At 44.3% G+C, this 16,519-nt stretch overlaps 2 protein-coding genes across 2 annotated transcripts in view; both read left to right on the top strand.

Annotated features, from left to right (window-relative positions):
* Positions 1-16,519, top strand: part of SGCD (sarcoglycan delta) — a 498,497-nt gene that overhangs the window by 157,344 nt on the left and 324,634 nt on the right. The gene's annotated exons all lie outside the window — the stretch shown is intronic.
* LOC102941939 (small nuclear ribonucleoprotein F) lies at positions 10,031-10,384 on the top strand. The gene has a single exon (XM_027820893.2). It carries the CDS (start codon positions 10,067-10,069, stop codon positions 10,328-10,330), a length of 264 nt encoding a protein of 87 aa, XP_027676694.1. The 5' UTR covers positions 10,031-10,066; the 3' UTR covers positions 10,331-10,384.

Here is a 16,519-nt window from a genome sequence, read left to right as displayed (position 1 = left end):
TAGGCAGCCGCTAAATATGTTTTTAATCAGTTTTCTATAAACACACAGTACATCACTTGGTTCTATTAAATATAAATTAATTGAATAATTCAAGTTTAGCATAATTAAAATTGCCAACCTCCCTTTAAATGATTATCGCAGAGACTGCAAAGCAGTCAAGCCAGATACTTGAGACGTTGACTGCTGACTTGTCACTATTCTAGTCTCCCTTTCCCTTCCTTGCGAGGTGGTAGTGGTAGGGGTGGAGCAGAGGTGGCATGCTGAGTTAGGAAAGCTACTGCCCCTGTGGATACCGATATTCCATGGTTCAACTGGTATTAGCTGCTGCTACTGTTTGTTGAAGTATTGTGTGGATGCCCCAGTCCCTGATCAGTGCTAGGCGCTGTGCGCTCATATAGCCAAATGGTAGGGAAGGTTTTTTGCCACTTTTCTTCAGTAGTGCAGCATGGCTTAGGGTATGATGTGTCACGCTTTTAACCCCGATGGGAGACCAGCGTATGACCTCCACCAGCATCCTCTGACAGACCCATATCTTTCCTCTTCTCACCTGAATTACAGGAGCACAGGACTAGGAGCTGGGAAATCTGATTGGTTTAATCCAAGCTCTGACGATACTGTATGGAACCATTGGCTAATCATTTAAACTGCAGTCTCCCCATGTATAAAACCGTGACAAAAGCTGGGGATTATAATACTGACCTTAGCCAAGTAAAATGGGGGAGCTAATAGAATCATAGAATATCAGGGTTGGAAGGGACCTCAGGAGGTCATCTAGTCCAACCCCCTGCTCCAAGCAGGACCAATCCCCAACTAAATCATCCCAGCCAGGGCTTTTAATACTTCCCTGCCTCACCGGTGTGGTGTCTAGATTAATTAGTTAATATTTGAAAATACTGTGCAGATGAAAAGCTCTGAGTGGCAGTGTCATGTTATTATGTACGTCTCACAAATGTTGAGGGGCTATGTTTGAGAAGCTTCCTACGCAATGAAAGCCAAACCGATCCTATTTACAGTGTGTGTAATGAAAATGTAGGCATTAAGGTGTGATTTTCCAAAGTCGTGCAAGGAGTTCCAGATAAACCGGCCAGAAGCACCGGAAGCTTCCTGGAAGGCAGGGGGTGCCTCCAGCACCAAAACCATGGCCCTGCCCTTCTCCCCCACTTCCCCTGAGGCCCCACCCCTGCTCGCTCCTCTCTGCCGCCTCCTCCCTGTCACTCTCCCTTAAGGCAGATACAAAGTGATGGGACCATGGTCCTCTGACCCCCCTTGTTCCGACACCTGTGACAAAGGTGCTTTTAGTTGTACTCCTCGAAGCTTATCATTATTTAACAAAAGTTGCCTGGCAAACATGCAAATTTGGAGAGAATGAGAGAAACAACTGTAGGGCTACAAAGGTGAGAGAAATCTTTATTAATCCCATGTACTGTTTATCCAGTCCCTTGACTCAATCGCCTTTAGACACATCTACTGGAAAATCACTGGATTCTTCTCATATGGACATCCTCTTCTCTAAAGCAGTTCAAAAAGGACTTAAAATGCAAGTCAGTTCCTTGGTGAGAGACTAAGGCTGTAACTCCATGGGAGGGATTCAGTGAGCATTAAAGAAACAGTTGTTTAAATTATGAAGATGGGCCAATAAATCACTGCTCTATATTAGTCCTGACCTTTGTCTCAGAAACCTTTTTGTGTTGACAGAATTAAAATATTAATTTGGTTTTCTCTGAATCTCTTTCAGCTTCACTTTATATTTCTGCCTGAAGTTTTTATGGATTTTGTCACTTTAAAAAATGTATTCCTAGCAGCAGAGTTTTAATTATCTAATTTCCTTTTCCATTTAAGATTACAAACTGAGTTTCATCTATAAGGTATTTGATCTACATCCCATAATCAGTCATCTGAAGATATCTGTAGCGTCTGTCATATACATTGGAGAAGGAACTTCAGAAATGAATTGCTGTCCCCCTTCATTTTGATGTATTCTGTTTGAATGCAGTAAGTCAGGCAAGCAGATAATATCTGGACACACAACTGAAGCTGTGTCAGCAAGTGATCACAAAAGAGAGATGAGGGAGAGTTGTATGGGATTATGGGAGAAAGGAAAGGGGCAGGATTCAGAATTTATACTTTTCAAACGAAAGTTATAAAGCAAGGAGAACATTTCCAATTTCTGAATCTTTTTAGCTATATAGAGACTTAAAATCTACCTGTGCTTAACCAGTAATTTCCCCTGTGACCTAAAAAGACGCTTAGGGGTATATGGCAAGTTACTGTGCTTCAAGCTAGGGTGTGAATCTATGGTGCATCAGCTTGCCATGCAGTAGCGTCCCGTGTGGACACTGAACCAGAGCACTGAATGTCCTGGAGTGCAGCGTGGTTTACTGTTAGGGCAAGTGATTAGTGGCATCATTGAAAGACGGTAGGCAGTATAGCCTTTCCAACTGTGCATGGTCTGAGGAGCCCTAGGGAACCCTTGCCAAAATCCTGCATATTTCAAGACATCTCCTTTGAGTGCCTGCCCCTCCATGTGCCATTCTCTCTCCCCTAAAACCCAACATTGGCAGCATGACTATCTCAGTGGCCATGCGTCTTTTGGGTGCTTAACTAACTGCTCTGCATTACTTCCCCTATGGCAGCTGTTCCCCAGAAAACGTCAATAAGAATCTCCCTGTATTCCTTTTTTCCCAGCCTGCCTGTGGATCTTGATTAGCTTATAGGTGTGTGTGTGTGCGCGCGCACATGCCAGTGGATGTGTTGTGTCCATGTGTGAAGAACTTATTGGGGAGGCCCTATGTGTTAAGGAGATGAGCTTTGCATTTAGTTGTGAAACCAGCAAGACCTATGGTCACTCTTATTTCTTGTAGTAGTGGTTTCCGTAGCCTAAATCCAGTTCTTGTGACAATTCTGTCTCCCCCATTCATGAACCTCCCCCTATTGTCCTAGTGGAATGCAGCCATTGTGAGAGCTCATGGTCAGGAAGAGAGAAGTGGTCTCTGGTAATGAGGACCAATCCTGTGGAGTCAGGGCTGGACTCTGCATTCGCTGGAGAGCCAATGCAGAGCGTGGAACACTGGGGTTATGTAATCATGGTAATCTGTGCTTCTATACAAGTGGCTGCTTTGCATTTGGTGCCTGTTGGAGCTTTTCAAGATGTCTGGTTTCGTTCCTGGATACAGGTGTGGGCGTCACGATAGCTGTGTCTGTTTTCAGGAGCACGAGTGTGATCTTCTAGCCAGTCACCGGTGGAAATGTGTTTTGCTGCCCTGGCTCTTAGGACATCCAGTATGGAGTAATCCAGTGACAATCTGGGCACAGATGCCTTTGATAGAAAAAGAGAGATTGTAGAGTTGCAGAGGAGGCAGGTTGTTCAGCCAGGTACTTTGAAGAATCACTCAGATAGTATAATGGATCCACGTTTGCCTGCAAATTGTACCCCACCAGATGGGGCTGCTACGGTACTGATTCTGCTGCCAAACTCCTGCATATGTCTTCTGTCCAGGTAACTATTTTCCCAGTGCAAATACAAGCCAGTCTGCTACATTCTCGAGATGGGAATTCCATCCCATCCATATTAGAGTCCTTAAAAAAAACCGCCCAGTCCAGTAGCCAAAGACACGTCAATCTGATGCAGGCTTAAGCGGTTGGGCAGTGTGGAGTGGTAAGCAAGTCCCACATCTGGGAATGACATCAACCAAAGCCCCCAGTTGTATCAGTTAGTGTCTGCTGCTGGGGAGAAACGCTGCAAGTGTGTGTTCTCCAAGAAAGACAAGTTGGAAATCTCTCCCTTTTACCTTGCTCACAACTGTTGTCAGTACCATTTTTCCAACTCCACTGCAGCCATGGAATTATTTCTTAGGCCGTTATTATTCTAGACATTGTGGCACGTTTGTTGGTTGTTCTTTGGTTGGTTTGTTTTTTTAAAACACTACAATGTTGAGTCTGATCCTCGGGTTTGACAAATACAATCCCACCTTCAAGTAAGTACATCTAGAGAATGCGAGAAGAGTGATTTCAGAGTGACAGTAAAAGAATTGCTTTTTAGTTCTAGGCTTATTCATGCTATTTTAATAGACCATAAGGCTTTTATTTCACAATAGATGGAAAATGAAAATATTACCGCTCATGTGTGAAATAACAGTTGTTAGTGATGTTCTCCTACCTGCTGTGTGTGATGTCAGAGACAGGCGCAGCCTGTGAAAATGGGAAAAAATAAAAAGTAGGGAGAGAAAACAACGAAGTGAAATGAGATGAATTGCAGAGCAATGAAACCATTTTTAGGTTAATACAACTGCACTGGCTGTGACTGCTTCAGATACCACCATGCTACTGTGCTGTCCAGGATGCTAGTTTTTATAATCACGAAAGAGGATCGATTTAGTAGGAAAAAATACATACTTGAAATATGCTTTCGTATGTACAGCACTCACTAACAAAGGAAAACATCTTCCCCTTTGGCCCACAAGCTATCAAGACAAGCATGGAGCTGAAACTCCTGGAAGCCTCCACCAGCTCCCTCTTCCCTGATGCATATTCAAATTCCTTGTCATTAGGTAAAATTTTCTGAAATGTTTTAGGCACTTGGGAGCCTAAATCCCATTAACTTGCAATGAGCTTTAGGCCCCAAAGTGCTTAGTTCACTTAGGTGCTTCTGGAATTTGTACCCCTTGTCTTCAAGGCCCCTCGTAGGAACACAGAAATTCCCAGACTGGATCAGAACCAAAGTTCATCTAGCCCAGCATCCTGTCCGGGACACAGGCCATCACCAGCTACTTGAGAGAGGTGTAAGAACCAGCACAGAAAGTAGATGTGAAATAATCTGCTCCCAATTAAAATCTCAGCCTAAACCTTCATATTTAGAGGTTGTTTTAAAATCTGAAGCATTTAGATTTTACATCCTGTCTTCCACAATTCTTTTTTTATTAGCATTAGCTCAAAAGTTCCTGGATATCTTTGTTAGCTACATAAATGCCCATTCTCTCTTTGAGTTTTGCTAAGTTTGTCCAACTCCCTCTCCCTGAGATGACCTTTTTCACGCCGCGTCCCCACCCCCACCTTCTCCATTTCACCAGTGAGGCCAGTCTCAATACTCTTTGCTCACTTCCTCCACAGTCATCTCATGACTGGTTTCCTGTGTGCGTAAGGCACCAGTACATCAGGCCAATAGTCTCTCTTCATTCAAACGTCTACCATGAGGCATATAAGAAATGAGCCAAAGACTTTTTTCTACATAAATAAATAATATAAAATTGTTGCACCGTGTGCCATCCCCCTCCCTACAGCTTACTACCCTCTTATTACATCATGTCTGAAACTACAGAGTAAGCTCTTCAGCGCAAATGACCCCACCTTCTTGTTCGTGCTGTGATGGGCCTGGGCCACTTGGGGCCCTCCACATTAAGAGCTGTCATCATCATTGTAGCCGCCTAGTAATTTCTTTATATAAAGTAGCATCATGAGTGGCATGTAAAAAATGGAGAAAACTGATGGTGATTCCTCACTGATTTGCATGAGGCCATTTGAAAGCATCAAGGCACTGCCAAGAGTTGCAAACTATTTACAGATGGTCGTTTCTCAGCACAGTGCTGAAATAAGCAACTTCTGGTATAGAAAATGGCATCCCTTATGACAGAACCAGATGTTAAGGCTCCAAGTTAAGCTGATGAGAGGAAGGGCATTCTGAGTTAAGGCTTTCGCAATGTGCTTAACTCACCCTGAGCTGCTTCGATGCAGCAGTTCTAGAAATGGACAAGCTGTGCTTCTGGTAGGATTCTCCCCCAACACTTTGCAACAAGCTCTCCTGTTCCCCCTACTCTAAATGAGTGAGAGAGACTCAGGAATGCCACATCATTTGCATATGGGGTAGCAGCTCAGATCCCAGCTCCGCCTTGGAGTTGCAGGTGACACCTCTGTGGCTGTCCCATGGCTGTCCATCCTGTGTGGAGCGGGATAGCAAGTTTGGGACTCAAACCTGGATCTCTGTGCGCAGTGGCGATGGCAGCTGTTACCATTAATAGTTAATGTGTGGAGAGCATGTTGAATACATAACACTCTATGTAAGTGCTACGTGTCATTTTATTATTAGGCTCCTTGTCTGGTCCATTCTTGGCTCAGATTATCACAACCTCCATGTGGCTTTACAGTACTAGGAGGCTAGCTGGACGTGACTAATACCATGGCGAATACACAGCACTGAAACCAAGCTGTCCAGTGGCTCACGCTGGAGGTATTGTTCAAATACAGCAGACCTTGCTCTGTCCTTACCCAGAGCTGGATTGACCCCTTGCTCATATACCAAATAAGAGGATGACACATAGCTTCATAGTCCCAGAGGATCCCGGGGAAGGAATGGCTATAATTCCTTCTCTTATTCCCCCTTGCTCCAGGCAGGCAGTAAGATGCAATTTACCGGATGCAATTTACTTCCTTCTGGCATCAGCTCAGCTCCTGACTGGAGCACTGGGAGGGAGCAGTCATTGCTCCACCAAATCCCTGCCCCATCTCCTTCCACGTGCTCATATTGGGAAAGTAGCAGCCCTGAATAGTGTGCTGTCCTGCCCACCCCCAGACTCATGATCTGCCCATGCATTGCCAAGCCTTGGGGTGATGTCATCTGCCCCTTTATTCCCCTGTGTGGCCATGCTGGGCTGAGGTACAAATGAACCTTCAGGCAAAACTCTCTGAATAAGAACTGTGGAATGTCCCCCCAACGGGATAGTGTACCATGCACTATAACAGTACCCGAACTGTGTGCATCCATCGTATGGATGCCATGTTGGTGTAGCCGTGTTGGTCCCAGGATAGAAAAGAGCTCTGTGTAAAAGCGTTTCTTTCACTAACAGAAGCTGGTCCAATAAAAGAGATTCCCTCATGCACCTCATCCTTTTCCATCATATGGAGCCATTCCTGCGTGTTTATAGCACAGCATAAGAATCAAATGTTCGGGCGTAAAGAGCTCAAGACTTAAAAAACTCAGTGTCATTAGTAACTCTGCTATTTTACTGTGCATTGGAATAAAACAGCAGAATGGAACAATGCAAAGTAAGAAGTTAATGCCATTTTCATTTCATTGAAAAAAAAGGCTACATGCTAAATTGAACCTGACTATAAAAAACATCTTAAAAACAACCAAAATGCTATTATATTTCTCTAACCAAAAATTCCCAAAACAAAAAAGAAGTAGCAGCCATCCAAACAAAACAATGCTTTCAAATAGTTCCGCTCGGATTCAAGGAGGCGAAACAGAGAGTTTAAAATGCAGATGCTGATGGGGCCCTTTCCCTGAATGCCGCAGCTCTGTGTGAGAGTGTACTGCATAGTAATGCAGGATCAAACCACGCTGTGTGGCATTTACACAAAGCTTTCCTTTTCTTAGCTTATAAAAGCCTGGCCATAGATAAGCTGAGTGAATGTAGCATGCGAAACATTTCAAATTCTAGTAAGTATAAATGGGGGGAGGGGCTGTTTTCCCATTCCAGTGCCCTTCTCTCCAGTTCCATTCACGTTCATCAAGGGAATGTCCTAAAGGCACGTGTTGGAATTATTTCTTGCCGTCTTTGGGGCAGTGTCCGTACAGTGACCGGTGCAACGTGGCCTTGACCGTGTGGTGGCTTCTAGTTGCCACAATGTAAATGTTTCTGAATATATCCTTATGCTCTGTTTGACTCCACCCTTAAGGAAGAAAAAAAAAAGAAAATATGAGATGAGCTCTACATTAGTGTGGCAGTACAGATTCAAGTTGATGAATGCAGGATCCTGATCCAAAGTCAATGAGAGTTCATTGACTACAGTGAGTTTTGGAATAGGGCTCAGGCTTTGATTCTAACTCCAAGTGGTTGTAGTCACTAGATTAGGCCGGGGTGCGTATTCTCCGCTTTAGTTAAGACATTATTCATGTAATCCACTTTTTCTAAGTGGAAAAGTTTAATAAAATAATTGGAATGACAAAATGGGCATGTTTAGATAACCCTCCTGTTGTTATAAGAAGTGAGGTTCTTCAAAGGAAATGTATTGCCAGGTGTTCCTTAAATTTTTCTTTTGTATTATCCTCTGGATTACTCTCATGTCTCCATTCTTTGATATGTTAATAAAATATTTTCCCTGGTCAGAACTCACTGCTCCAGTGCTTAAAAAGAATTTGTTAGGAGTTAATGCCTAAAGAACCCAGTTTTACTACTTCAGAACGGGAATCCCCTTTCTCTAACTGTATTTCTTTCTTTGAATGGAACCCTCACATTTTTAAGATGGGTTTTTTTTTGGTGTCGTTAATAACACTTGTAGCTTTATACTAATATTCGTTGAAAATACTTTTCTGTTTTCTCATTTATCTAAAAAAAACTGTAAACAGGGTTTATTTTACTGAGTTGTTATTAAATTTGTTTATTTTTGGATTATTTTTGGATTATTTTGGATTATTTGGATTATTATATATATATTTGGATTATTATATGTGAAGATTATTTTGTTTTAGAAATGCATATCAAAGCCTGTCACCTATAGCTCAAGGTAAATGCAGCATGCACAGCCCTAGCCCCACCCTTAGTTAACACTGAAATGAATATCCTCCTTGCCAAAGGCCCGCATGCAGGAAGCCATTGCTGTTCAGGAAAACACTTAGGCACATGCTTAATTTTAAGCATGCTCTTAAACGCATGCTTAAGTGCTTTTATGGATTGGCAGGAAAGGGGCATTATCCAGCAAGATTTCAGTAACATCAGTGTAACACGTGCTATTCATAATTAAATGATGGATAGTAGTGATGATATGCACAGCCATTATTTGAATAGAATGAATTATATCTTCAAATCTCTGCTTGCCATTGTCCTAGAATCCAGAAATCTGCAACAGTTATCTGGACCCAATCAGGCAGTCTTCACAGAGGCAAAATGGCCATTGAATCCCTTGTTGGACTCGTGTCTGAGGACTGCGGGGCTAGGCTTACGTGGCGCTAAATTACAACAACCTAGCTCTAACCCTTTTCTTATTCAGTACTAGGTGAAAGCCCATACTGTCACATGGGTGTAATTCGTAGGGTGTAAAAAAGTGAAAACTGTCTGAGAACTTAAACACTGGACAGTAACACACATCACAAATCCCAGTGATGATTAGACCTAGTGGTATCCTGAACAAAAAGAGCTCTCAGCCATGGTTTGCAGCTGTTTTCATTCCTAAACACTGACTCAACAGACATGCTAGGTTCAGAGTGACAATCCTGGAATCTTATTACATAGACCATGCTGCAGGAGCAGTTTTATTTTTGATGCTTTGAAATTATTAAGGAAATAGGTTTAATAGGAGCTTTGGTTACATTTACAATAAAGCTTCAGTCAGCTCTTGTAATTTTTTAAACAGCCCTTCAAAAAACCTGCTGGCAGGAAAGCCACAAATGTTATTGGTTGATCTCTTCAGAGCAGACAGTGCCCCTGCGCAGACACGCTAATGCATCAGGGCCTCATAAAAATTAGATGAAAATTAAAACTAATGCCTTGTAAGAGAAGCACGCAGGAGGCCATAATTTAGTTGTTCACTACCATGTGCCCCTTATCTCTGTAATAACACCAGTAATCTGTTGTTATTACCAGACTCAGAGTCTCGCTGTGAGGGGCTTTCATGGATCTTATGGGTGCACATTCATTATATCGGCTGGTTCATTATATCCTCTACACCAGTGCTACTCAAAGTGATGGTCCGCGGACCGGTGCCGGTCCGTGAGCCATCGGCTGCCAGTCTGCGCGCACGTTGGAAAAAAAAATTGCCGGTCCCCCACATCAGATAGCTTGAGAAGCGCTGTTCTTCACAATATCATTACAAATGCACCCATCTCAGCCTCGGAACACATGGGCAGCAATTAACAACATGTAGCAAAGTACAATTCTCCTTTAGGTTAAAGGAGAATGTCTGATTTCCTCTCTCCCATGTTGACCAAACAGCAAATGAAATTTGACTCTCTTGGGCTACTTCCTCAAACCGAAGTCCTGAGCAGCCAGACAGAGGTCTTAACTCCAGCGGGCGCACGTGCGGTCCTGCGAGTAATTTTTGTTTTTACCGCTGCCTTGTGCCAGGCCATGTTACCATGAGCTTGCCCCTGAACCTCAAGCCCTTCCTGAATGGGCTGATGGGGAAGCCGGTGATGGTGAAGCTGAAGTGGGGGATGGAGTACAAGGACTACCTGGTGTCTGTCGACGGCTACATGAACATGCAGCTTGCAAACACAGAAGAATACATAGATGGTGCATTGTCAGGACACCTTGGTGAAGTTTTGATAAGATGTAACAATGTCCTGTACATCAGAGGAGTAGAAGAAGAAGAAGAAGAAGATGGAGAAATGAGAGAATAAGTTTGTATATTTCTGGAAAATAAAGATCAGTTTTTCACAACTTTAAAAAAAAAATCCCTCAAAAGTCAACAGCCTTGTGCTTGGTCGGGCCAATAGTGGGAGTGAATTCCAGGGTCCAGGAATTTGTGCCCTACTGAAATAAAAGGGCAGCTTGGGGATTTGGATTTCAAAGCCAGCTTGGGGATTTGGATGCCCAATTCCAATTCATTTTAATGGAATCAGGTGTCCAAATCCCTTAGGTAGCTTTGAAATTCTCAGCCAAAAATGCCTTTACAGGGATAGGCCCAAAGCAAAACCCAGCTCAGAAAACCTCTGACCCTTGAGAAGGTTCTTGACCTTGCTGGCCCTTATCACTGTGATGGTCTGAAGCTAACCCCAGGATCCACACGCTCCTGAACATTGAGAAAGTTGAGGTCCAGAGATGAACTTCCTGGCTCTGATCCATCTCCATATTTTTCTGTCTCATCCTTGAGCTGTCCTATATTATTGTGTGGTTGGACTAACTGCCAGAGACAGATATTTTGTGATTAGAAGCCCTCCATTGTGTGACGTTGCTGCTATGTTCCACACCTACGTGCCATCTACCTCTGGGGGCTCAAGAAACTTCACTTCTACCAGGCTTCATGCAGCATTAAAATGTTTAGAAAAAGCTGAACATTGCAAGCCAGATGCTGCTGCTTTCCTTTTATCAGCTCAGAGAGTAGTTTCACTCCCGGGATGTCACTTTCCTCCTGTTAACTGATGCATGACTGCAAACGCTTCCAGTTCCTTTTCAGGCCTCCTGGCACAGACAACATTGTTTGTAAAGGATTGTTTCTGTATTCTGTTTTCTGTAGGTACTTATACTGTGCTCATCACCATCGTATCTGAGCGCCTTCCCGTGCATTAAGCAACATGATCACACATCTCTCGCATTTTGTTTGTTCTCAGCCTCTCCCCGGAGGGAGAAGCTGGTGCTTGTGTCTTGTTTTGGTCGGGTTTTTTGTTTTTGCTTTATTTAAATGTACGTGTTGCTATATATTCATGTCAGAGAAAGCAAGGTCAAAGAAATGTGCCCTGCACTTCGAACCAAACTTGTCTCCCGCACAAAGGCGCTTTACCCATAAATATGCCCTGGTAGTGTACTCACTGCTTGAATCCACCCTTTTTGGTGGTTTTTGTTACAGCTGCAACACAGAAACAGGTAATGCTTTTTTTTTTTTTTTTTGGTGAGGAATCCACTAAAACCTCCAAGACACTGAGATCTCCCTCTCAGCAACAGCTGCTATGATTGAGGCCTCGCCTACTAGGTCTTTATGTAATTAAACTGAGACCCTTACGTGGTCATTTTTCATGGGGTCTGCAGTAGCCACAAATGTTTACAGGGACTACTTCGGAGCAGAACTCTGCCCACCTTGAGTTGGTTTTCCCATTTCCATGTCCAGTTGCTGCTCCTTTATTCTCTCCCCTACTCAGAAGGAGGAATTTTTTGAGATTGGAAGGAAGAAGCAGTCTCTTGGGGTCTGGAACACAGAAAGGTTACAACTCGGACAATAATTTAGGTCAATTTAGATGCCATGTGGGTTTGGTTTAAACAAACAACTTTAACCTTTAGCTTATTTGTGGAACTGAAACTGGATATGGGATTTGGCACGTTGGCAGAGCTGTGTGTGAAATTTGCACGTTCCTGCCAGTGTAACTGTGGATAAATAGATCTCTTCATTCTTCAGGGCTGTCAAGACAGCGTCTTTCACAAGTACTAAAAAAAAAAAAAAGTTTTGTTTTTCTACAGCAGCAGCCAGGTCTGTAAGAAAGGGTTTCCTGTTTTTGCAGATGGCCTTGAATTTGCCAGTCAGCGCCTTGTGCCTTGCAATCTGGTTCTATCAACTAGACCGGGGGTCGGCAACCTTTCAGAAGTGGTGTGCCGAGTATTCATTTATTCACTCTAATTTAAGGTTTTGCGTGCCAATAATACATTTTAATGTTTTTAGAAGGTCTTTCTCTATAAGTATATTATGTAACGAAACTATTATTGTTTGTAAAGTAAACAAGGTTTTTAAAATGTTTCAGACGCTTCATTTAAAATTAAATTAAAATGCAGATCTTCTCAGTTTAGTGCAGTGGTTCTGAACCTGGGGTGCACGCACCCCCTGGGGATGCGAGATGCCCTTTCTGGGGCTGCGAGGCATGCGAGATTTTTTTAGAAGGTAAATCATTGAAAACACAAATTGAGCACAGGCCCATAGGTTTGATGAAACAAAATAGTTGTACTTATGTATTTATTAGCATTATAAATTTTTTAACGATTACTGTCATATACAAACAAAGTTTTTAAGTTTTCAAGTTTTTAAGCTAATCGTAGTGTGATTTTTGATAAGGGGGGAGAGAACGTATTTTAAGAACTCCAGGCTGGCAGCGGGCTGAGCAGGGGCGGCGGCCGGGACGCCGGCTGGCAGTGGCGAGCCAGTAAAAATCGGCTTGTGTGCCGCAAGTTGCCGACCCTTGAACTAGACTTTCGATCTGACTCAGAGGACTTCATGGGTATGTAGTTGTCCAGCTAAAACTGAGGGGAGACATCACCTGACCGCTCACTGCCTAAAAGGAAAAATTAAAATACATTTGAGCATCTCTTCTTGTGCTGTTACCTTACTCTTTGTTTCAGCCAGAGGCAGTAGTCGTGTACTCTTTGGTGAGTCTGTTCTTCCAGTATTTCTGGTTTAGGAGATAATTTCATTAGATTTTCTCTATCAACCCAGTTTACAGGCCAAAGGAGTTTGGATCTGTTTTAGATAAGCAGCCAAGGCGTAAGTGTGGCCCATTGGGCAGGGAAGTGGACTGGGTGTTGCCCAGGTCTGTCCCCAGCTCTTCCACTGCCAAGCTGCAAGACCTTAGGCAAATCCCTTCACCTCCCTACGGCTCTGTTTTCTCAGCTATAAAATGGGGATAACGATGGGATAGAGGTGGTTAGGGACTATTTAGAAAAGCTGGACGTGCACAAGTCCATGGGGCCGGACGAGTTGCATCCGAGAGTGCTGAAGGAATTGGCGGCTGTGATTGCAGAGCCCTTGGCCATTATCTTTGAAAACTCGTGGCGAACGGGGGAAGTCCCGGATGACTGGAAAAAGGCTAATGTAGTGCCAATCTTTAAAAAAGGGAAGAAGGAGGATCCTGGGAACTACAGGCCAGTCAGCCTCACCTCAGTCCCTGGAAAAATCATGGAGCAGGTCCTCAAGGAATCAATCCTGAAGCACTTACACGAGAGGAAAGTGATCAGGAACAGTCAGCATGGATTCACCTAGGGAAGGTCATGCCTGACTAATCTAATCGCCTTTTATGATGAGATTACGGGTTCTGTGGATGAAGGGAAAGCAGTGGATGTATTGTTTCTTGACTTTAGCAAAGCTTTTGACACGGTCTCCCACAGTATTCTTGTCAGCAAGTTAAGGAAGTATGGGATGGATGAATGCACTATAAGGTGGGTAGAAAGCTGGCTAGATTGTCGGGCTCAACGGGTAGTGATCAATGGCTCCATGTCTAGTTGGCAGCCGGTGTCAAGTGGAGTGCCCCAGGGGTCGGTCCTGGGGCCGGTTTTGTTCAATGTCTTCATAAATGATCTGGAGGATGGTGTGGATTGCACTCTCAGCAAATTTGCGGATGATACTAAACTGGGAGGAGTGGTAGATACGCTGGAGGGGAGGGATAGGATACAGAAGGACCTAGACAAATTGGAGGATTGGGCCAAAAGAAATCTGATGAGGTTCAATAAGGATAAGTGCAGGGTCCTGCACTTAGGACGGAAGAATCCAATGCACCGCTACAGACTAGGGACCGAATGGCTAGGCAGCAGTTCTGCGGAAAAGGACCTAGGGGTGACAGTGGACGAGAAGCTGGATATGAGTCAGCAGTGTGCCCTTGTTGCCAAGAAGGCCAATGGCATTTTGGGATGTATAAGTAGGGGCATAGCGAGCAGATCGAGGGACGTGATCGTTCCCCTCTATTCGACACTGGTGAGGCCTCATCTGGAGTACTGTGTCCAGTTTTGGGCCCCACACTACAAGAAGGATGTGGATAAATTGGAGAGAGTCCAGCGAAGGGCAACAAAAATGATTAGGGGTCTAGAGCACATGACTTATGAGGAGAGGCTGAGGGAGCTGGGATTGTTTAGTCTGCAGAAGAGAAGAATGAGGGGGGATTTGATAGCTGCTTTCAACTACCTGAAAGGGGGTTCCAAAGAGGATGGCTCTAGACTGTTCTCAATGGTAGCAGATGACAGAACGAGGAGTAATGGTCTCAAGTTGCAATGGGGGAGGTTTAGATTGGATATTAGGAAAAACTTTTTCACTAAGAGGGTGGTGAAACACTGGAATGCGTTACCTAGGGAGGTGGTAGAATCTCCTTCCTTAGAGGTTTTTAAGGTCAGGCTTGACAAAGCCCTGGCTGGGATGATTTAACTGGGACTTGGTCCTGCTTCGAGCAGGGGGTTGGACTAGATGACCTTCTGGGGTCCCTTCCAACCCTGATATTCTGTGATTCTATGATTCTATGCTTACCTTCCTTTGCAAAGAGCTTTGAGACCTACAGACGGAAAGTACTCTGTGAGAGCTTGGTATTATCCAAACCGGGGACCACATAGCTGAACAGAAGTGTGAAGTTCATCCTCACTTAGGTCTGGCCTCAGAGTGGAAATGGCTCTTTTGTCATTCCTGAACCACATGTACAAGCAAAAGCCCAGTCTGCTGCAAATTATCTGTAACTCAGCAGACAGTCAGTAAATTCATGGTGTTTAAACCTGAAGCTAAGCTCCTTGCAGAGGACACATTCTGAACCACATTCTGGGAAATCTTTCTGGATGTATTATTTCATGTTCTGTGCCAGGAGGATTGCCGAGAGAGATCCACTCCATTTCCTTCTTCATAAACATATTGTCCCAATCTCTGGTGTTATACCAAAAATTAATGTCAGCTTTCCTATCTGCAGACAGATTGTGCTGCCTTGTCTCTGCCGAAGGAAGTAAGGAAAGGAAAGACAAAATGATTCTTGCACAGAACAATAGAGTTTGAAAGACATGTTGTGGTATTTGGCACTGCAAACTTGGGGTGTGCTGACCACTGACAGCATAATTATTAGGAGATTAACTCACTCTTAGGTAAAGTAACCCTTGGAGGAAGGCAAATCTCTTATCCCCTATTGAATAGTGATATATTCTTTATGCAGAATGAAATTGATTCAAAGCCTGTTGAAGTCACAGGAAAGACTCTTAATGAATTCATTGACTTTTGGATCAGACCACCCTAATCCTCTTCTAGCAAAGCCAATTGGAGTTTTGCCATTTACTTCAATGGGGAGATGATCTGGGCCTTGTGTACTGGTGATTTTTATAAACAATCTTTCCTACTTATTATATTACAGTAAAAGCTTTGTTATCCGCATGTTGGGGAAAAGTGGGGTGCAGGTAAGTAATAAATTCCGGTTAACTAAGAGGGAAGGAGTTTGGGTGCGGGAGGGGGCTCGGGGCAGGGGGTTGGGGTGTGGGAGGGGGTATGGGTCACATGCTCTGGGAGGGAGTTTGGATGAGAGAGGGGGCTCGGGGCAGGGGGTTGGGGCATGGGAGAGGGTGCAGGGTGCTGGATCCAGGCAGCGCTCACCTCGGGCGGCTACCCGCACGCGACGACATGTCCCTGCTGCTCCCGGCCAATGGGAGCTGCGGAGCCAGCACTCGGGGTGGGGCAGCGCACAGAGCCACCTAGCTGCGCCTCCGCCTAGCACCCCACACCCCCTCCCAGAGCTCGCACCCCACACCCCCTCCCCTCTGAACCCGTCATGGCCATTCCTCTGCCTAGGACCAGCAGGGACATGTCACCGCTTCCGGGGAGCCATGCGGAGCCAAGCAGGGAGCCTGCTGGCCCCTCGTCAATCGGACTATAAACCGGACTTTCAATGAGGATCAGAAATGCTGGTTTATAGAGCTTTCCGGGTGGTAAAGTGCTGGGTAGCACTGCTTTTACTGTGCTCTGGTGAGTTCCATTACACGTTTTCCAATTTCTCTTTTGACACCACATACAGTAATTTGGGAAGCACAGGAATGAATCATTCAGGATCTAAACATGTTGACTGTGGTTTTTCAAAGTGCTCGGCACTGGTCTATTTCTGTTCCCTTTGATATCAGTGGTGGAGAAACTCCCATTGTCTTAAAGCTAGCAGAATTCGGCT

The sequence above is a fragment of the Chelonia mydas genome, chromosome 8 (assembly GCF_015237465.2).
Source record: "Chelonia mydas isolate rCheMyd1 chromosome 8, rCheMyd1.pri.v2, whole genome shotgun sequence".
Lineage (NCBI taxonomy): Eukaryota > Metazoa > Chordata > Testudines > Cheloniidae > Chelonia > Chelonia mydas.
The sequence above is the reverse complement of the archived record's forward strand: the minus strand, read 5'-3'. Positions and strand labels throughout refer to the sequence as shown.